The sequence below is a fragment of the Quercus lobata genome, chromosome 5 (genome assembly GCF_001633185.2).
Source record: "Quercus lobata isolate SW786 chromosome 5, ValleyOak3.0 Primary Assembly, whole genome shotgun sequence".
NCBI classification, from domain to species: Eukaryota; Viridiplantae; Streptophyta; class Magnoliopsida; order Fagales; family Fagaceae; genus Quercus; species Quercus lobata.
Window position 1 is genome coordinate 55,611,229 of NC_044908.1, and position 22,880 is coordinate 55,634,108.

Consider the following 22,880-nt stretch of genomic DNA (forward strand, 5'->3'; position numbering starts at 1 on the left):
AGGATAAGGCAGCATGCTCCTGTGCTTATGGAAGTCATACAAGTACAAATTGTGCATGTACTAGAAATGAGTGAGGCTGGCCTGTTCAGCCAAGTTCCTAAATAGTATGGAGGCTGGCCTGACAAACTTACACCACAATTCTCATGCATCCTGTACATGAGAATTGCTATATATAACTTGATGGAGTGCAGAATATTTAAAAACAAAGCACCTAAATTCTTGCCTGAAATTACAAAATTCTAGGAACTCTTTCAAATTTCAATGCTTAGCCCTCAATTCAGTCCTCCCATACATCCATAAACCTGGGCAGAAAGCAGGGAGGAGGAGTAAAGAATACAAATTACAAATTCAGTCCTCAATTCAGTCCTACAATTCAGTCCCTAATTCTTGCTCTTATATCTGATATTTAAAGGAAAGTAATACTATCTACAACCCATAGAAATTACAAATTACAAGAGTCTGCTTAAAAGAGTACAAAATAACATGACATGATACAGTCATGTGTCTTTACAATCTCATCCCATCCAGCAATCATGGTCCCAACAGACGGACCCATTCCACAGTAAGAGTACAGAATGTTTGCCAACAGCTTTGATGCCCCTGTCACTGAAATTCTGTGCTTGTTTGCCAATCCGTGCAATTGGCACTAAATAATGCCAAGAAAGTGTCAATTAGGCAGTGACAAAAGAAGGAAAACACATAATATTGGGTTGTAGAGGTTCCATATACTAAAAAAGTGGGCACTGCCTGTGATGACATATTCACAACAGGGCATGCCAGGAGTCCAAACTATTTTCTATGGTTAGCATATGGTTTCTTAATTGGGCATTGGGTTAGCCACCACCTAAAAGATTAAGTAAAATGCCTAACTGGCTTTGCATAAACAATCAAATTAGAAGTGACTATTTAACAAATCACACTCTTTTTCCATTTTGGGAGGGATTATTATTATTTCTACCACTTCAATTATCCATCTTCAAAAAGAGCTAAGGAATAAGTGTCATAATGAAAATAAGTAATTTTTTTTTTAGTCAAGATAACCCAGTATGTAGAAACCACCACCACTACACTAATTTCTAGCTGCGTAATGTACATGCAAAGCATTGAGACATCACCTTCACTATACTAAAAAGGTTCGCTTAACACATTGGACTTTTCCTGATAACATCAACACCACAAAGTATACAGCATAAAGCTAACGATACTAACATATCATAATTGTTATACACTCACAGACTCAAAATTAATTGTAGCCAACATGCCTGAAAAAAATACATTCTAAATATGGGGAAAACAGCATAAACATTTTATTAAATTACCTTAATGCCCAGATTTCTGTGCCAAAATTGATAGTCAGCAGCTCCTCCAGCCATAGTGCCAAGCATGTAAGGATTGATTTCAATGATTTTCTTTACAGACTGTGATGCTGATAAGATAAGGAAGGAAAGAGTAAATGCAACATGCCATTTCACATCCACTTTAGACAATGCAATTGAACACTACGATTACTGTTATTTACAACATTAATCAGTCAATTATCTCAAAAAAGAACACATACAGGCTACTCCAGTTAAACTAACAAAGGAAAATTTCTAATACCAAGCGCAGTGTGATCAGTAATGTACATTCATAACAAGCATCTTCATTTAGTTTAATCCTATAATCAGTGAGCCATATGGTTCCATGTATGAAATAAAATCCATTTTGTTTCCATCAAATTGATGACTTTTTTTCTAGTCCACAGAACTGGCAGGATAAAAAACAATGCAATATTTGAACTAGAGACTCTTTAGAACAGATATTACATTGGCTGCTAACCTATATCAATAATTAATGTCATAACATACAATGTCATAAATACCACTGGATGGTCATACCACAGAATACAAAAATTAATCCTATACATAAAACAATAGCACTCTATAAGTTGACAAGAACTAAAGCACTTTTTACCACCATTACAAAAAGAAATAGAATTAAAGCCCATATTATGTTGCAGTCTTCTATTTTAGCGAAACCCACCCCACTTTTATAACCCAGTATATTTTTTCTTTTTATCTCATGTTTGTCCAAGCATGTTCCAAAAGCTAAACCCATCAAGTCACACAAGTTTGTCACTGACCCACTGCTCCAGTCAAAACCATCTCAGGTGAGCTATAGACCTGCAGTGTAAAATTGCACCCAGTCTGCCAATAAATGCTTCACAAGGAAAGATGATTATGACTAACAAGGAAAGATAGTTGAGGAAATTTTTGGGTTAATGAATGTTAGGCTGAGTTAGTTGAGGCAAAATAAGAAGTAGGGCATGTGCTGTGGAGCAGAAAGTCTCGAATTAATGTGATTAGTCTTGCAAAATCACATTAATAATAATATATGATTAATAAGGATCCTTTCCACTAAAAGGACATAAAGGGTTATCCATTTCAATGGATCTATTCAACAAACTCTTGTTTCCCTTGGTAATCTTACATCTCCAACGAACAAGCAAATCCCAACATTTTCAAGTGTCAAAATAAATATAAAAATCATTAAGCAATTAAATATGTGAGCAAATATCAAACCGTGCTATTTTAGATATTAAAGTATATGATTTGGCTTTATGCATTGTGTACACATTGTAAAAGATTCCCCCCCTTGTTTATTCGGACTAAAGCCTAGGAAACTAAGCTCACCAAATTGTTCATGTTGTCACTAAGGCCTAATTCCAATAGTTTATTATTCTGTTCATATAGTTCTACATATGCTTGCCAGCTTAAGAGATAGACAAATAAATTAGCAAAAAAAACTATAAAGATTTGGGGGGGGAAGAAATCAATTGAGCCAACACAGAAAATGTTACGTCTATAGGAAATACTCTTTTGCTGCCACAGAATCAAAGCATGATATCCAACAAGGTGTGTAGAAAACTAAGTACTAAATTTATAGGTAAAACCAATTTCAATTGTTAACTTGATGCCAAATCCTGTAATCATTACAAGTGTGTTAATATACCATTCGCTAGAAAGTCCACAAAAATTGGTTGATCAATAATAGCCATAACAACTGAAAGGGTTCTTTTCTGTTTAATAAAATTTATCCTGGCATATCAAAACGTTAATTACTTTTAAGTCTGCAACAATAGGAAAGAAAACAAAACACAATGTTGTCTTAATCTTTCCACAAATTACATAGAAAACAAACTTTCCAACATCAAGTAAAACTAAGCTCTTAAAGAAATTAGCTGTGTCAGCCACCCATATAGAATTCCAAGGTATGTAGTCTTGACAAGATGACTGATCGGTAAATGTATGATAATAAGTTCCCTGCGTTTTCGCTGGCCAATTCCTTCTTTAGAATAAAATATTTAAAAACATTATTTTGTTTTTAAATAAAGATATCCTGTTTATGAAAAGTGTTGGGGTATGCATCTGTAAAAGCCAGTATTTTTTTCTCTGAATTTTAGTATTGTATTAAAAAAGGGTAGAACTTCAAGGACCATTCCAATTACTCCAAAATATAAATAAAATAGAACTTATGCGAACCATATAAATGGCATAAAACGTTTTGGTTTTAAGTGTTGTAATAATTTTGGAGTCTGATCTCCAAAAGACTCCAAAACTTTTGGAGTTGTATTAAAAAAAAAAAGATTTAAGAATCTGTGAAAAAAAAAATTTGGAGTCTGATGTATGTTGTTCTATCAATCCTGTTAAGAATTTTTGCACTAAAGGACCACTATCTAAATGGAGGAAGTATAAACAGGAAACCAGAATGCAACGGGGAAACTAAAAATGGAGACTGCAACCAATTTGCATTTTGAATCACAAATCTGTGGAAAAGTTTTTAAAAAAAAATTGAAGTTTTGTTGTATAATCAGATTCATAGAATTGAAGTCCATAGAATTCAGATTTGATTTATAAACAAACCTACACAATAATTTTGATGCATGACTCGTATCTAATACTCAAAATTCAAAAATTGCAGATCGGTAACCCAAAAAAAAAAAAAAAAGCTAAATTGAAAAACATGCAGATCAGATCCATGCCGCCACTACAAAAACAGAATTAGCAGAGAATATGAAATCAAAAGGCAAAATATAAACAGATTCAAAATCAATAACACCCAGAAAGAAACGAAAAGCAAAACCCAGATAGGAAAAGGGAAAAAGGAAAGAACTTTACAAAGCAGTCATCGTCAATTGTGTAGATATACTTTTTCTTGAACACCATGTAGCCAAAGCAATGACAAGCAGAGTCTTTGAAGGAAATGCAAGAAGCTTTAGGACCCAGAATCCTGTTGATATCGTTGCGGTTGCAGAGTTCATAATCAAAGCCTTCAGGGACTTTGATGACCTTCAAAATGCAACGAGAAATTTTTATGGGTTCGGGTTTGTGCTTTGTGAGAGTGACAGGGCTGAAGCGGAAAGGGAAAATAAGAAAAGAGAAAAAGACGGGGAGGAAAGCCTTTTGCGGGTAACAAAACAGTTTGCTCTGACCCTTTGGCATAAATGGCCATAAATAGTGTGAAAAATATTGAGTAATGGAAGTATGTAATGGTGCCAAACAAGTTATGTATTTTTAAGTGATGGATTATGAGTGATGAGCGATGAAAAAAAAAAAAAAAAAAAAAACCAGCTGCCATATATCCATCCCATCCGTCTTGAAATTTGGCAGAAGTGCCCGAGCAATGTATAAAACACTGAAAAATGAACTTCTTTGCCAAATCTTTACTCTTCTTCACAAAAGAAGTGATCTCTTCTTTCCTCAAGCTTCTTCTTGAGTACCTGGGTTATTTCAGTATAGACTCGGGGAAAAGATACTAGTTGCTCAAAGCCTAGTTGGCGTGCAACAAAAGGACTATATATCTCTAGCCAAAAACAAGTAAATCTCAAGTTTGGAGAATGTTGGCGTATATGGCTCGAGTCTTATCATCATCTGCCATAGAATATAGGGTCTTAAATTCCAAGAGCCCAAATTTCATTTCATTGAAAGGCTTGAAATCTACAATATTGTAGGTTCTACCATATTTGGAGAATTATCAAACCACTGTTTGAATGACGGAATGTCCTAGAGCTTGTCGTATCTGGCATGGCATCGGACCAATGCTGTCCATAGGAGTTGGACTCATCTTTGGAAATAGGTGTATGCCCAAAGCTGAACAAACCATAAATGACCCCCTAGGGTATTACATTACATGGAGAAGCACAAGCCAATACCATAGCTCTGCTGTAAAAATCAGCCGGAAACATAGGGCCCATGGCTACTCAAATTCCTTGTGCTTGAGCTCAAGCAATTAGCACATAGGTGGAAATAATCCTCCTCGGAAGTAATTTTGAACAATGATCTACAGAGCCACAAGAGGTAAAACGAACACTCTTCATTGTACAAAATGGAGCCCAAGCCATGAACTCGTTTTGCAACAAATAAAAGCGCAATTGCTTCTTTTGGGCAGGTGAATGAATGCGAAAACTTAAAAGAAGTTAAGTGTGCAGGAGGAAGGCACGTCAGGGCAAAGACATCTTTGATAGTGAGTGTCATTACTCATGAAACCTTCAGAAAAGTGAAAACAAGCGTCAAAGCTCAAGAAGGAGGAAGAGCCTTCTTCCACCTAATTTCAAGAAGCAAGACATTGGGGGTGAAAACTTTCTGGTCAGCAGAAATGGTTTTCATGATCTGAGCAGCCACATCGCAATCCTTAATGGGTTCACTCGAAGCAGGATTGCTCATTCAAAGCTGAAATTTCTAATTTAAAAAATTGCACTTTTTGATAAAGTGATGTTTTTAAAAAGTGAGTTTAGTTCAGTTTTTTAAAATTAGGCTTTTTGAAAAAGTGTGATTTTTAAAAAGTGTGGTATAAAGAAGTGTTTTTTTAAAAATATTAGTGTTTGATAAAAGTTGTTAAAAAATGTTTTTTTTTAAAAGTTATGTGTTTAATTAGCACTTATAAAAGTGGTTGTTTGAGTAGTAAATTACGAAAAAAGACAATGTATATATAAAGTATTGTGAAAATACTTTCTAAAAAATTATTCTAAAAAGTACTTTCTAAAAAAAAAATTTTTTCACCAATATTAACTAATAATAACCTATTACTTAAAATTTATTATGAAAATACTGTGATAATATTTCTCAATTTTAATTCATCATTCTTTATTTTCTCTTTCCGTTATTTCTTTACTTTTTTTTATCCATATTTCCTTCCTTTTTTCTTTTTTCTCCCTCTTTTTTCTCCTTCACACACGTACCCTTCTCTTTTTCTTTTTCTCTTTTTTTCCTCCACACACATACCCTTCTCTTTTTCTTTTTCTTTTTCTTTTTCTTTTTTTTTTCCTCTTTTTTTTTCCCTCCACACACGTACCCTTCTCTTTTTCTTTTTCTTTTTTTTTTTTCCTTTTTCCTTATTTCCCTACCACTTCCTCTAGCTCCAGAACATTTCTAGTTTCATTCTGCAGACTCTTTTTTTTTTTTTCTTTTCTTCTTCCTTTCTCTCTTTTTTCTTTCCACTTTGTCTGCAAGTTTCTTTCCCTCTATCCCATCAAAACACACAAACTTAAAGGTCACACACACAACACACCACACCATTTGATTCTCATCAAACGAAGATAGAGGGGGAAATCGCCAAGGGAGGAATGGGTCAGATCGGTGCCTGATCTCTGCCTTCACCGCCACCTGTCTTCCTCCCCACTGTTGCTTGATCTCTTCCCCACTGCCAACGACATGCGGTAGAAATGGGTTAGATCGATTTTTGTTTTTTTGGTTTTGATTTCATTATTGGGTTCCTTTGTAATAAAATGTTTGGACAATTTGATAATTGAAGACAGACTCTCAAAAGTAATATTTATAAACGTGAAATGGCTTTTGCAAAAGCTCAGCTTCGGTGTGTTGTGTTAAAAGTTCAGTTTTTTCACATTTGTAAAAGTTACGTTTTACAAAAAGTAGCTTTTAATAATCTCACCAAATGCATGATTTATTTATTTGGTTTCAAAAAGTGCTTTTTGACTCCAAAAAGTGCAACCTAATGGGCACATAAACAATTAAAGAAAGTAAAAAGTAATGCTCGTGGATAATTAATGACATTCACATTTTAGCTCATGAATCATCGAGAATCACAAAATATTTGGTAAAATGCTGTAGTGAATTGACCAAAAAAAAAACATTTAGAATCTATTACACTATTAATTACAAGATTTTCTGATTAGGTTTTAACTTTTTGCGTATTAAAATATCCTCACACAAACTAGTTAAAAGAATAATTTACTATTCTTAAGTTTTAGAATTTTTTCTTTATCTTTTTCATTCAGTTTAAAATACAGGATACTATCTCTATCTCATTTTTAAATAGTATTTCATGTTACCTTATCTCTTTCTTTTTTTTAAAAAAAAAATATATGGTTATTTATATATCATTTTTAAACATTATAATACTAAACCAAAAAAATAAATAAGAGCATTATTACATGCGCAAAGCGCATGTGATGAGACTAGTTTTAAATTAATATTGAATTATAGTGGTGGTTTCTCTTAGACATTTTGTCGTCGAATAAAACATTTGAAAGTCAAATCTTGACCATACCAAAAACCAATTGATATCTTGGTCTAATAATAAAGAAGCAGTCGAATAAGAGATTTGGATGGAGTTCAAACTCTGTCTATACCAAAAACCAATTGTTGTTTTAGTCTGATAATAAAAAACAGTCATTGTAGGATGAACACCATTAATTGAATATCTATCATATCTGTAGGGGGCTTGGGCCTATATAATCTATGCTGGCCCGCTTAACTTCGGCCCAAGATTAGCCTAAGTAGCCAAGGCCAGCTTAGAAGATTAAAGTGGGCCCAAATCCTGTTGAGGTAAGCCCAGCCCAACGATACGTATGTTAGGGCTTAGAAATTATCGTTCGAGGGAATTCCACGGTGTTCGGCCCACTACCGACTGATGAGACGGTGGGAAATTGACGATGAAATGATTAAATTCAGGTCGATGCCCAAGAATTGTCAGTGCCTTTAGAGAGTTCGATGTTGAACGCCATTTGGTGCCTGGAACAAGTTTCAAGAGAATCTTCAAAAGATATGATTGTTTCTTGGGATTCTGAGTAAAAGTGGGATTGCAGGGAAATTGGTAAAAAAATAATGATTTGAACCCCACTAAGGAGAGACTATATAATGGGGGTGAGGGTAGACAATTGGAGTTGGTTGGGAAAAACTAGGGGAAAGAGGGAAAAGAAGAGAAAACAGAGCGAGTGAGAGTGAGAAAGGGGGAAGTTAGATCAAAAAGGAAAGGGATAGGGGTGTTGGTTCAAAAACTCACAGAGATAACAGAAATTTGACTGTCCAAGTCGTGTTTGAAGCCATAATTCGTAGGATTATCAAGAAACCCACTAATAAATAATTTGGGAACCTAAATCCTTTGTCCAGAAAAGTAACATTCACAAGTTCAGGTACCACAGTATCTATCCCAAAAAATTTACTCTCTCACAAATCATCTCAATTGGACTTACCACAAAACAAAAGGAAAAAGAGGGATCCTGAATTTTTGGGTAAAAATCTTGGTGCCCTTAACCTTATTGATAGTGGACAGCCATTCACTTTTGATTTTTAGAAGGTACAAAAGATTCATTTGCCTGATAGAGTACGTTAATATGGTTCTTGCCTATGAGCTACAAAAAATTTTCGGCATAGGGCAAAATGTCAAAATGTCAAAATGATTGCGCATGGATAGTGGTGAAGCCAGGAAGTACAAGTTAAAAAGATCGAGGATTTTCAAATCTCAGGAATAACAAAGGAAATCCCAAGTTGAAGTGCAATTTTACAATTCTTTTAGGAACCTTCAAGAATCAAGGTTCTATATCACATAGGCAAGAAGAGAACAGTATTAAGGAATTTTTTACAATTCTTTTATGATTTTATACTTCTTGAGTTTTTTTTTTTTTTTTTTGGTTAAAGGGGAATACTGCATTAACTAGCCATAAAAGGTGAAGTGTTGGCTACAAGCCTTAAGGAGTACAGGCCAAGAGCATCAGAATTTAAAATAATACAAAGATCTTCCAAAATAGGAGTGTCCAAAACAACAAAATTCCCATCAAGGGTGCAGCCTCCTTTGACAAGATAATCCGCACATCTATACGCTTCCCGAAAGACATGGCAATCTAGTTATTTCTTTTACTTTGTACCCAAAAAATAATTTTAAGCAATTACTTAATTGGCCAATTTGGGAGGCAGTAGTTGGCAACTTGGGCACACCCTCTAATTTGGCAAAATATGCTACTTTGGTTTTGGAGTGGTACCAATTTCCTAATTCATTTTTTCCTCTCTTTTTGTAAAGACCAAACTGTCTTGCTTGTTTTATTTATAACAATAAATCTGATCGTACAAAAAAAAAAAAAAAAAATCTCAATTATTGAGATGATATGTTATGATTGATGTTTAATAAAATGTGAAATACTATAAGTTAAGAGTCTTATAGCTCAAATGATAACTTTTAAAAAAAAATGAAAATATCAATATTTAATTAAATCTCTCTTCCCCAATTATCTAATTACAATTTAAGAAAAGTAAGACAATATTAAAATGATATTGTACAATTCACAATTTAACATCTCAACATATGATAACGAAAACTTTGGAAAGATTATGTCCTTGACCATGTTCTGTTTTTTATTTTTTATTTTATTTTATTATTATTAATTTTTTTTTTTTTTGAGATCACAATGATCTGTTTCTAAAGATTAAAAATTAAGTCATAGTTGAAAAGTCTTGGGTCTTTGTACCTTTATTTCTCTGGAGAAAATAGACCAACGAAAAAGACTAGTGCTCTTTATGAGAAGAAGGCAAAATTATATATAATTCTTTAAGTTCTTCTTATATATATATATATTAGACTCATCATACACACTTTGTGCGTGCAATAATGCTTTTTTTTTTCTTTTTTTCTTTTAGTGTTATAATGCTTAAAAGTGATATATAAATAACCATGTGTATTTTTTTTTAAAGAAGGAAATGTAAGGTAATATGGAATAATGTTTAAAAATGAGATAGAGAACTGTAAGAAGTTGAAATCCAATGAGACATTTGAATTTATTGATTGGGATAAGAATTATGATAAGTAAAAAAAATTTGAGATTTGAGCAAAAGAAAGATGATATACATTAGTGTGGATGAATGAGTATTTGTGATAACTATACAGAATTTGGATGACAAAAATTTTGGAATGTTTTAAAGATTTTAAGAAAAAAAGAAAAAAAAAACTATTGAAATTTCAGGATAAGAATGAGTAGATTTTATGTAGGGCAATGTGTGTGTGTGTGTGTTTTTTTTTGGAAGAAGTAATTTTGTAATTTTTTTTTTTATGAAGATAATTGAAGTAGTTGAGTTCAAATAGATAACAAATACAGATAGGAATAAGAAATTTGAGTACAAATAGGTGGTGAGAATAACGATTTTTTCTTTTCTTTTTTACATGAGATATAGTATTATTGTTTTAACATTTTTGCTTTTTGTAAGAAAAAAATTAATCTAAAAGGTATGTTATTTTAGAATTTATATGAGAATATTTTGATATATCAAAAATTGAAGATGAAACAGGAAAATCTTCTTATTAATATTAATAGTATAGATAGATAATTCTTTTAAGTATTGTATTTTAGTTTTTCCAATTATATTCAAGCATGTAGTTGTATTAATATTAACAAATGTTGTCAAATAATATTGTTTTTTCTAATGAAGATTAATTCAAATATGTGACATATTAATCACTTTTCAATCAATACAATCATATGATTAAATTTAAATTAGATAAGATAAAATCGTACTTAAATTTTGGTCCTTAAAAGAAAGTGTCTTCACACTAGGGTTTAACTTAAACTAGATTTGTGAATTCTAGTTTACTCAATTAGTAAAATCTTTTACCATCAAATAAGAGATCAACGGTACAATTCTCATAATTTGAAATTATATCTCAGAGAAAAAGGAAAAAAAAAAAAAAAGCACTTCGAAAAAAAGGACACTCCTTAAGTCCTTGACGCCACAACTTTCCTGGATCCTTGTATGTAAATATAAAAGAAGAGAAGAACCATGAGAACACTGTGAAGGGCTGAGAGCTTTGCTCTAAAAAAAAAAGCCCACGTTGCCATTTGCAACATCATCGTCAAATAATGGTACTACGGCCAAAATATCTGTACGACAGAGTGATTGCTTCATTGAAAATTCTATAAAGTTCTAGGGTATTTGAAAAATATTGAATTTCTGCAATCATACACCTAAGAAAAATTTGTGACGTCAATTACAAGTATTTTTTAAAAAAATTTTAAAAAAAAGGAAGAAGAAGAGAGAACTCTTAGAAAATTTTCAAATGAAAAAAGAAAAAAAGAAAAAGAAAAAACTAAGTGTGCTTTTGTTTATTTATTTTAAATGTGGTCCTAAAACAAAACGAAATACCTTTTTCTTTTTTTCTTTTTCTAGTTTCTACTCTGAAAAGTGGTCCCAAAAACAAAATTCACTTCCCACGTTACTCATTCCCAAATCCCAACTCTCATTCCCTTGCTCCTGCCATTCCTTCCCGAACCCATTCCTAAGAATTATTGTTGGAAGCCTAAGTAGTTGTTTACGAGAGCTTATTTAATTTTGGTTAAAATGCAAAATTCACATTTTATGTCTTGTCAAAATTTATTTCAGTCTTTTAATTTTATTATTATTTATTTAAGTCCTCTAAGTTTAGTTTTTTTTTTTTTTCTTTTTTTTTTAAAGGCAAGTCCTCTAAGTTTCAAGTGTATTCAATTAAGACATATCCATCAATTTTTGTTAAATGTTACAATTAATTGTTCAATTTTTCAATTTTTTTCTTCATATTTTTTAAATTAAAAAAATCTAATTAATGATTGAAAAATATTTTCTAGAATTTTTAAAAAAATAATAATAAAAGTTGATAAAGAGGTCTTGATTGAATAAACTTAAAAATTAGATGACCGATATGAATGATCGCAAAATTAAAAGACTTGAATGAATTATGATGTAACTTAGAGCATAAATTTTGCAATTTAGCCTTTAGTTTATTTAGTTTATATGTAACTTTTTAAAATTGTATTTACTTAGACAGTTATATTTTAGTCCTAACTCTAACTTTTTTTTTTAAGTACAATAATCTAATGAAAAATACTCTCACAAATGAAAGAGGGAAAAAGAGAAAAATAAAGTGAGGGAACAAACTAAGAAATAATAAAAATTGTGGTGGTAAGTAAAAATAAAAAATCTAAACATATAGTTGGTGCAGGACTAAAGAATTGGTGAATAAATTAAGGCTGAAATACATGTTTGGTCCATAAAGTTCGTCCACAAAGCATTTTTGGTACTTGAAGTTGTAAAAACAAGCTCTATTACTCATTCCATCAACTTCTATTTAGTTATTTTCGAAGGAAAAAAATTCTATTAGTTTCTTTACTTTATGTATCTTTTTTTTTTTTACAGTACTTTCTGTATCTAATGGGGCAGTGGCTTGACAACATTTTTATAATTAAAAAACAAGTTTTTTTTTTTTTTCCAAGTTTTATTTGGATAACAATTAACAACCGCGTTCTTTATTGTCACACCAAGGTAGACCTTAGCAATCGTATCTTAATAAGGACCATGCATGGAAGAGATCTCCTTAGCAGCAAACTACTTCTCCTCACCTTTGTAATTGACCAATCATGGGGGGTTATCACCACCAGGACCAGGAATGACCTTAATTGAATGGCCAAAGCTTCATGCCACTCTAGATATATAGAGGTATCACTGCATCACTGAATCTATTACCAATCAAATTCTTAGCATCGGTGAAGTGTGAACCCCAGCAAATAATTTACCCATAAAGCAGCTTTATTTATGTTTTTAACACAGGAACAAATTGTTCACTTCTTATCTCTCCCTCCCTTACTAGTTTCGATTCAATTTAGGGATTAATTGATTTGGGGAAAGACCCAAATAAAATCTAGCTTATTTATGATTTGTAAATTGTAAAATTTAATTTTTTTAAATGATTAAAAAAAAGGTCGTCTTGTCACTTTTTTTTTAGAATAGTAAGTATTTTAATATACACATACACGGGGAAAGAGAAGAAGGTCTTAAAAAAACTAACAGTGGTGTATATCCAAAATGGTCTAATTTTTGGATAAACAATATGAGCTTTAAACTTCTTTAACTTACACTCATTTTCTGATGTGAGATTAATCCAATATTTTTTCTTTTGAGAATACTAAATATTTTAATACTCATACATACACACAGGAAGAGGTGAGAAGGTCTTAAAGAAACTGGCAGTGTACAAGTTTTAAACCTCTTTAACTTACACTCATTTTCTGATGTGAGATTAAACCAATATTTTTTCTTTTGAGAATATTAAATATTTTAATACTCATACATATACATGGGAAGAGGTGAGAAGGTCTTAAAAAAACTGACAGTGGTGTATATCCAAAAAGGTCAGGTCGTCACGTCACCTAAAGATGCTATTTTATTACTTTATTAGAAACATAGGCAAAGAAACTAATAGGAGTTAACAAAATGAATACATATGTTGTTATGCATATGAATAGCTATTCAATTGTTTCATCTGATTTTTTTTTTTTTTCTATTTCATGGAAATTGGAATTGTTATTCATTTAAGGAATAGTTTTATGCATATGCAATAGCTATTAAATCGTTTTGGTTTGATTTTTATTACATGATTGAATAATTATTCCTTAAATTGAGGAATAACTATTCTTCTCTAAAAGGGTTGTGTAGGGTCCTTGGGCTCTGAAGTTCACTATTTGTTCATATATTGGGCCTGTGGCTCAAGCCGAGAACAAAGATCTGCCCGAGGAGGAGATGTCTTTGTCAGAGAAGATTGCACTGATGAATAAAATGTGGGGTTTGGTCCTAAAGGCTCCAAAGAGTGTGCCGAGGATGAAAACTTCCTTGGCCGAGGTCCTAGAAAATGGATCGATAGCAAGGATGACAACCCCTGAAATTCATTTGGGGCAGACAAGCATTGTAGAAATAAAAGATAAGGATGAGCCCCAAAATATCTGGGAAGAAAGCTGCTACCTCCGTATTAAATGCACTGCAGCTAATCCCCTGGCCGCATTAATGTAGAAGTGATACCTGAACAGTGTATTTCAGCCTTACCGCTACTACTTGAGGACTTATGAGAAAGGCTAATGGGACAAATATCAGCCCTAACCATTTAACATACAGATGGACGGTGGAGGTGAAAAGGGAGGAGAGTATAAAAGAAGAAGGGGAGAACAAGAGAGGGGGATCAGAAATTTGTGAGAAGAAATATTGTAGCAATCCACAATCAAATTTGTAACACTATCTAAGAACATTATATTAGAATTATTGTCCTTGAATTTCGCCGAGGATTTTCTTTCTTCATTCCATAATTGTTTATTTTTATCTTTTTGTCATCAAGCCTATCTATATCGTTGTTTGATCAACTAAAGCCCAGTTTTCCAACCCATTCCTCTACAAATTCATTGTTTTGGGCTTCTTGGGCCTAAGTCCGTCCACGTGTTGGGATAGGAACTTAAGTCTAGTCTTTACAATTAGCGTTGTCTGTGGGAATTACTGGTGCAATAGTGAGTTAGACGCTGAACAATGGTAGGATTAGGTCCAAATCCAGCAGAATCTATGGGCTCTCAGCATCAAAATCATTTCCGTGAACTTGAATGAAAGAGAGACCGGGAGGGAAGTGTGTGCACTACACACACCAGTAAGAGCCAGTCTTGAGGTAAAAACCATATCTCTCATAAGGAAAATGCTAGAAACATGCAGAAGGAGATTAATCACCTAAAGAGAAGCTTACGCCACGAACGCAGAAGGCGAGCTCCCTCCAATTCTGACTACTTTTTTGATGATGAGGAGGATCAAGACTATAGGCAAAGGTCAAGAACTCCCCCAATGAACCCTTCTTGTATGACGACTGCCGTAGACGTAGAAACAATAACTCATCTTCGAGAGACTTGGTAAATGATGCTATGAATAAAGCACTCAACCAAGTTTCTAAATCACCCTTCATTCGTTGGATTGAGGAAGGAAGATTTCCTCGGTGGTTCACTCAACCCACTTTCACTTTGTATAATGGCAGAACGGGCCCTGTTGAACATGTTAGCCACTTTAATCAAAAGATGGTGGTACATTCTAAGAACGAAACCTTGATGTGCAAGGTTTTTCCATCTAGTTTGGGGCCTATGGTGATGAGGTGGTTTGATGGTCTGAAAGCAAGATCCATCAGTTCCTTTAAAGAGCTAACCCGAACGTTTGGGTCCCATTTTATTACGTGCAGTAAAGCGTCTCGTCCTTTGGCTTCTTTACTATCTCTGTCCATAAGAAAGGGTGAAACTCTAAAAATATACTCGGACTGATATTGGGAGATGTTTAACGAGATAGAGGGTGATTTTAAGGATGTGGCCATCAGTACTTTCGAGCTTGGCTTGCCTGCAGAGCACGGTTTAAGGAAGTCTTTGACGGGGAAACCTATCACCAGTATACGTCAGCTCATGGATCGAATTGAAAAGTATAAGAGGGTTGAGGAAGACCAGATGCAAGATAAAGGGAAGGATAAGGTTATCCCTCAGGAGAGGAGGGATTTCAGGTCGGAACATTACAATAATAACAAACCCCGGCAAGATTTTGTTGGACAATCTAGACCTGCATCCCCATAAATAGTAAACACTGTGTTTCGAGAACCGGTGCATTAGGTCTTAAAGAAGATCAAGAACAAGCCGTATTTTAAATGGCCGAACAAGATGAGTAGAGATCCTTCAAGGTGTAACCAAAGCCTCCATTGCCAGTATCATTAGGATAGAGGACATACCACTAAAGATTGTTGAACATTGTGGAACCATTTGGAATAATTGGTTAAGGAAGGTAAGCTGCAACAATTTCTGTACCGACCTAATGGACAGGGAGACTAGTCAAGGTCACAGGGCCAGGATAGTGCTTCTTCAAGGCCCCCATTGGGCACAATTAGTGTTATATTTGCTGCACCTGGAAGGACTGGCTCTCAACCTGCCAGGGTGATGTTTGTGGCTAGGTCGCCAGTCGAGGACTAAAACTCTGAGCCAAAGAGAGCTAGAGTAGAGATCCGACCTTCATTGAGTTTCTCAGATGAAAACAAGATCGGCACTATCCAACCACATGGTGATGCTTTAGAGGTCACCCTTCGGATATGGGGTACAATGTGAAGAGAGTAATGGTGGATTAAGGTAGTTGTATAGAAGCCATGTATCCTGACTTGTACAAAGGATTAAACTTGAAACCTGAAGACCTGATAGCTTACGATTCGCCTCTGATGGGTTTTGATGGAAAACTTGTTGCCCCAAAGGATCAAATTAGGTTACCAGTGTAAACCGGTTCAGAAGTGGTGGAAGTGGATTTTATAGTGGTGGATGCATACTCCCCTACACGGCCATTGTTGCCAGACCTTGGTTTCACACCTTGGGTGCCGTTTCTTCAACTCTACATCAGAAGGTTAAGTATCTGTCCGGACACTGGGTTAAGGAACTAGTAGGGAACCAAACTATGGCTAGGCAGTGCCTCGTGTCTACAATTTTGCATCAACCAGCAGCTGAGTCCTCGGCCATAGTCAAAGAAGGTTTATAGCAATCAATGTTTCCAGAATTACCAATGAGGGAGCTTGCCAAGGATGCCAAATGTGAGGATTTGGAGAAATTCCCCATTGGTGACGATCTAGAAATTTTTTTTCATGTTGGGGCTCAGCTTCCATCTTGGGAGAAGGAAGAGTTGGTAGTTTTTTTTAAGAACAACATTGATGTATTTGCTTGGAATTCTTACGAGGCTCCAGGAGTAGACTCGAGCTTTATCTGCCATCATCTGCATGTCAATCCATCTATCATCCCCAGGAAACAACCACCTCCATGTTTATCCAAGGAACATCCCGATGCAGTAAAAGACAAGGTGATGAAACTTAAGCGAGCGGGGGCTATTAAGGAGGTTTTTTACCATGAATGGTTGGCTAACACCGTAGTGGTTAAGAAGAAGACAGGAAAGTAGCGTGTATGCATAGATTATACAGACTTGAACAAAGCCTACCCAAAGGACCCTTTCCCTATGCGTTGGATTGATCAGTTAATGAACGCCACTGTGGGCCACCCTCGAATAAGCTTTTTGGATGCCTTTCAAGGGTATCATCAAATACCTTTAGCCTTGGACGATCAAGAGAGGACACCTTTTGTTACTCCTATAGGAAACTATCATTACAAAGTGATGCCCTTTGGTTTGAAGAATGCAGGGGCTACCTACCAAAGGATGATGACCAGGATGTTTGAACCACAATTAGGAAAAACCATTGAGATTTATATCGATGATATGGTAGTAAAAAGCAAGGCAGAGTCCAAGCATGTTAGTGATCTCTAGAATATTTTTGATATCTTGAGGAAGCACAAACTATGACTTAATGCTTCCAAGTGTTCTTTTGGTGTCGGGTCTAGCAAGTTTTTGGGCTACATGGTCACACACCACGAAATTGAAGTCAATCTCGACCAGATTAAGGCGATCAACAACTTACAACCGCCTCAGAAATGAACTGGGGTAAGTCTTGGGCTTAAGCTTATAAGGCACATGTGGGAGGCATCTCTCCTTGATGTGGGATTGAGCAAAACCGTGAAGGCCACGAACAAATCGAGCCTACAACGGACAATACCTGCTAATTGGGGGCTGAGATTATGAAACCCTCTCACAAGTTATAATTTGAACCCACAATTAAAATCACATTTTTTTTCACCAATAACAATTTGTCACTTAAAATTTGTTGTAAAAGTATTGTGAAAATATTATAGACATGATATATATATATATATATAGGCTCTGCCATCCATTCTTTAGAAAGTTTTTTTATTTTTATTTTATTTTTATTTTTTTTAAATCGGGATTGGGTTGTTATTATGACACCTAGAATCCAGGGGCGTAGCCAGGAATTTTTACATGGGGGGGCCGATTCGAAGTATTGATATAAAAAACATAAATCATAAGTCTATTGAATATGAAATTTCAATTTTGATATATCTTAAACATTAATAAACATACAAAAATTGTCTAGTTCACTATAGACATATACAAAAATATCCACACAAAAAAAAAAAAAAAAAGCATTTCACATCAAAATCATGTCTGACGACAATTTTTCATGGAATAGAATTCATCCATAATCATTTCCATGGTGAAATTCCCAGAAATTTCCTTTTCTATATAAACTATCATATTATCTAACAAAAGTTCATCCTCCATTTTATTGCGAAGTCTTGTTTTTAATAGTTCCATAGTTAAAAAAGCTCATCCTGTAGTTGCTGTAGAAACTAGAAGAGTCAACACAAGATGAATCAATCTATCAATTATATGATAGAATTTAGACTAACCTGAAATTTCTAATCCCCTACATAGCTCAAATATTGTACCCATATTCTAAAAATCTGGATGCTTTGTCACATCAAGCTCATAATGTCGCAATTAATGCTTCAAAAGACAAATTTCTTGCTCAGTGAAATCTTGAGGATAATAATTTTCAGCCAAATTGCAAATATCACCAATTTTGAATGATCTAAAAGCATCCTCAGGATTTAATGTTGAACTAAGAGTGAGAAGATTTGCTGTTAGCTCACAAAATCTACTATTCAATTCTTGCAATTGAAAATCTATTGCAACTATAAATATGTCAATTCTTAAATGATGTTCTATTGTTGTCAAAGCTTCATCTTGATGATGGTATTTACCTCGAGCTTTAGTGTAACGAGCATTTAAATCAGGAATATCAATTTCATGTTTTCCACAAAATGATGTAACACTAGCAAGTAAAGGCTCCTATCCATCATCTCTCAACTTTTGAATAAGTGATTTTGTAGTTGAAACTAAATGCATGACATTTAAAAGATCCTGAGAATGTTGTTGCAAAGCTTGGAAAAGAATATTAGTAATTCCTATAATCTCTTTCATCATATTCAAAATTAAAATAAATTCAAATGATGTTTATGCCTGATAAGCTCCCTCGGCATCACCACATTGTTTATAATTAGCATCTTCCTCAGAGATAGTATTGATAACTTTGCAAGTTGCATCAAACATTTTTATCAAACTACAAATAGATTGAAAATGAGATCCCCCAACGTGTATCTCCAGCCCATTGCAAAATACCAATTTGGTTTGCTCCTCTTCTAGTCTCAATTTCATTAGAAGCAATCATATTCTCAGTTTGTTCCCCTTGAGCATATTGCAATCCATCATTACGCTTACTAGAACCAACGACAATATTGATAATATTAGTCAAATGATCAAAGAATTGATGAACAACTTTTAAACTAAAGCCAATTGCAACTTTTGAGCCATGCAATGTACATAATAAGTATATAGACATTCTTTAAGAAATAGAGCTTGTAATCCATTCTATTCACCACGCATATTACTAGCTCCATCATACCCTTAACCTCAAATATTCTTAATGTGAAGGTTGTAATGAGAAAGGAATGCACATATCTCCTTTTTTAGGGTCAATGCAGTAGTATCTCTAACATGCACAACATGAAAGAAACACTCTTTAATGAAACCATTTTTATCAACAAACCTTAAAATAGTGGCCATTTGCTCTCTCTTCAACTCATCCCGGGCTTCATCAACGAGAATGCAAAATTTTGCATCCCCAATTTCTTCACGAATAACATTTCACACATTACTAGCAAGAATATGCAAAATCTCCTTTTGAATTGTGGGTGATGTATATTTGGCATTTCATGGAGCATTTTCCAAGATAACATTAGCTAATTTGTCATTGAAAGTTGATGTGAATTTTATCAATTCAATAAAATTACCTCTATTTTTTGAATCAAGGCTTTCATCATGACCTCTAAAAGCACAAGCATGGAATGCTAGCCATCGAGCACACTCTATTGAGGTTTTGAGTCACAACCGATTATTCTCTAATTCTTTTGACGTTTGTTTCTTAATTAGCTTATTAATATGTCGTGAATAATTCTTTAAATTCTTGCAACATTTCACAACAATTTTATGTGGGAAGTTCGGATCTTTCCCTACATGACGAATTAAAGTACAATTCATTCCATCATTCACCTTTTTCCAATTATTAAAACCTGTTGAAATGAATGCATCTAATCCAAGACGAACTATTGGTTTCTTACAAAAAAATGTAGCAAGGTAGACAATATATTGCATCCATTGAAGGTGAGTATTCCAACCAATCCCTATGTGATTCAAACCATGAAGGTTGAAATCGACAACGATGAGTATCATCGTTGTATGGATAGTCTATATTTTTAGGTTGATATGGACCTTTTTTGAGATAAACTCGTCAGATTTCATCTTGTTTATTGATAAGGAATTCACATATTTGTTTACGTGATCCTAGATCACGATCTATTTCTTCAGATTGAATTCTTGAACATTTGGAGGGGTGTTCATCAGGCATTGAAGTATCAACATTTGTTTCTACAACCGCAGGTGTCTTAATTTCTGAATTGCTAACATTTTTTTCTTAAAGAATGCATCAATTGTTTTTCATTTGCTCATGATTCTTTTAACTTTAAGAATATGACTCAAAAATTAACTTGAAAAGAACTTTAAAAAATAAAATTTTAATTAGAAATTTTTACTTAGTTATATGGATATTATTAATACTCAAGAAAAAACAAAATTTCCACTATAATTTAAACAATCAACCCACTTTTAATACGACTTTAATTAATAATAACCCCTCAAACAAAAACAAAAATTAAACACACAAGTATTGGTACACAACATAAACCAAACAATTTAACAACACCCACAACCACATGATATCTAACTAATCAAAAATAGGCAATAAATGAAAACAATTTTACCTTAGAGACTTTGTCTTCACAAAGTGCAAAGATGGGTGTGGGCCGTGTGGCAATGCCTATTGCCTCTGCTTACAACTGTATATTTTCCCTTCAAGACTCATCACAAACAATCTCCTCATGCCTTCAATCATGTATTTCTCTGTAAATTTATGAAAATATAAAGAGCACGTGAATATTTAGGTGTAGATAGTTGAGAAAAAAAAAAGACACTAAAAAAAGATGAATGTCTATTGCTTAAGAAAAAGAAGAAAACTCACCAGGCAGTCACCAAGTTCCAAATCCTGAAATTTGACAATGAAATATGCTGGGTGACTTGTTTTAGAAAGCAAGAAGAAAGAAAAAATTGATCAGGATTTTTTTTTTTTTCCTTTTCTTTTCGAGGTCTGTGAGGATAGAGGATTGATGCTAAGTTTTAGGGGCTGGTAGGCAACGGTACCAGTGGGAAGTGGAAGTGTATCAAAGAAGACAAAAAAAAAAAAAAAAAAAAAAAATGAATAAGAAGTAAAGGGAATAAGGGATTCCGTGGGGTGGGTTTTTTGAGATTGAGAGAAAGCGAAATTTTGTTGTTAATGTTTGGACTTTTGAGTATTTAAATGTAAGTGAGCCAGCTTTTTGTTTTATTTGGAGTACATAAGGCCTAAAACTAAAGTTGGGGCCTAGGAGAATAGTGGAGTTATAGGTATGGGGGGGCCGGGTGTCCAACATTGGGGGGACCCAATTATTTTTTCTACATACTCTAATGGATTTTATTTATTAATTTTTTTTTAGGGGCCACGGTCCCCCCAAGGGACTACGTGGCTCCGCCCTTGCTAGAATCATGGTTTCTTTTAAAGAAAATGCTTTGATGTACTCCTATATTTCAAACGTTATAAATGAAAATAATCTATCATATTCTTTTTAGTGTTTCATACTTTCACTTTGTGTGACATTTTTTTTTTTTTTTTAAGTTTTAATTTATGGCATTCGTTTTTAATGATAGCTTTTCATCATCAGACCAAGATACCAATCAATTTTTATGTGACATTAAAGGTCCGTTTAGATAGAACTTATTTTGCTGAAACTAAAAACTGAAAACTGAAAACACTGTAGCAAAATAATTTTTAAATGTGTGAATTGTATCGTGGGATCCATTTTTAATGAACAAGTTGCTGAAAAATGAGATTTGTGGATCCCGTGAACAGTACACGAGATCCACTGATGTGCTAAAAAGTCAAATATTACGGCTACAATTCATGAATAGTGCATGAACAATAACCGTAACAGTGTTATTTGCTCCTGAAATGCATGCCAAAAAAAAAAAAGAGTAAAACGCACAAACGTGGACGCATAAACGTGTATCCAAACAAACGGATATTAATTATAGTATATCATATACACTTAAGTTAGTTATATTTATAAAGTTTTCTCAAAGGGGTATATATATATATATATATATATATATATATATAATAAAGAGATTATAATGGGTAGAGTATATAGTATAATACTTATAGTAGTGGGAGGTAAGGTTTAAACGTTTAATTACTTGATAAATATCCAACTTTGCATGGCTTTAATATTTATATAATAAAGAGATTATAATTGGTAGAGTATATAGTATAATACTTATAGTAGTGGGAGGTAAGGTTTAAACGTTTAATTACTTGATAAAATATCCAACTTTGCATGGCTTTAATATTTATATATATATATATATATATATATATTTATGGGAATAGAAGATAGAAGAAAATAAGTTGAATTAGCCAACTTAAAAAATAAAAAATTGTTCCCTAGATCTTATTCTTATTTGATCCAACTCTTTGCATTTACACTGGAATACATTTGATTCTCAAAATAAATAAATAAATACATTAAAAAAAATAAATAAATAAAAAATAAATAAAAAAACCCTTTAACACATTTGGGACCAGATTTGATCTTAAAAGCCACCTTACTAAAAGCTGATGAAATTGTACGGGTGATGTGATCGATGTCAGTATGTCACTGAATATTTTGTCAATCGACATTAGATTAGACTCCGCATTACCTCATATTCCTTAAGAACACG

The 22,880-nt window shown here is 33.5% G+C and overlaps 1 protein-coding gene across 2 annotated transcripts; it reads right to left on the minus strand.

Moving 5' to 3' along the window:
* Positions 1-216: 216 nt before the first annotated feature.
* Positions 217-5,644, minus strand: LOC115989184 (proteasome subunit beta type-5-like). Of its 2 annotated transcripts, none has more exons than XR_004091836.1 (3): positions 4,158-4,570; positions 1,320-1,426; positions 217-646 (listed from the first exon to the last, which is right to left on the minus strand). XR_004091836.1 is itself a non-coding variant. In XM_031112846.1 (3 exons), the coding sequence occupies exons 1-3, from the start codon at positions 4,298-4,300 to the stop codon at positions 464-466; spliced, it is 402 nt and encodes a 133-aa protein (XP_030968706.1). In that variant the 5' UTR covers positions 4,301-5,644; the 3' UTR covers positions 217-463. The 2 variants fall into 2 exon arrangements, 1 of the variants encoding a protein (XP_030968706.1); XM_031112846.1 differs by having other exon boundaries at positions 4,189-5,644.
* Between the last annotated feature and the right edge of the window lie 17,236 nt (positions 5,645-22,880).

What these genes read in the sequence shown, in the direction of transcription:
- LOC115989184 (XM_031112846.1), bottom strand. Translation starts at nt 4,300, where the DNA reads ATGAACTCTGCAACCGCAACGATATCAACAGGATTCTGGGTCCTAAAG. An exon ending in TACATGGTGTTCAAGAAAAA is followed by an intron (nt 1,427 to 4,188) that starts GTATATCTACAC and finishes TTATCTTATCAG; the next exon opens with CATCACAGTCTGTAAAGAAA. An exon ending in ACAGAAATCTGGGCATTAAG is followed by an intron (nt 647 to 1,319) that starts GTAATTTAATAA and finishes GGCATTATTTAG; the next exon opens with TGCCAATTGCACGGATTGGC.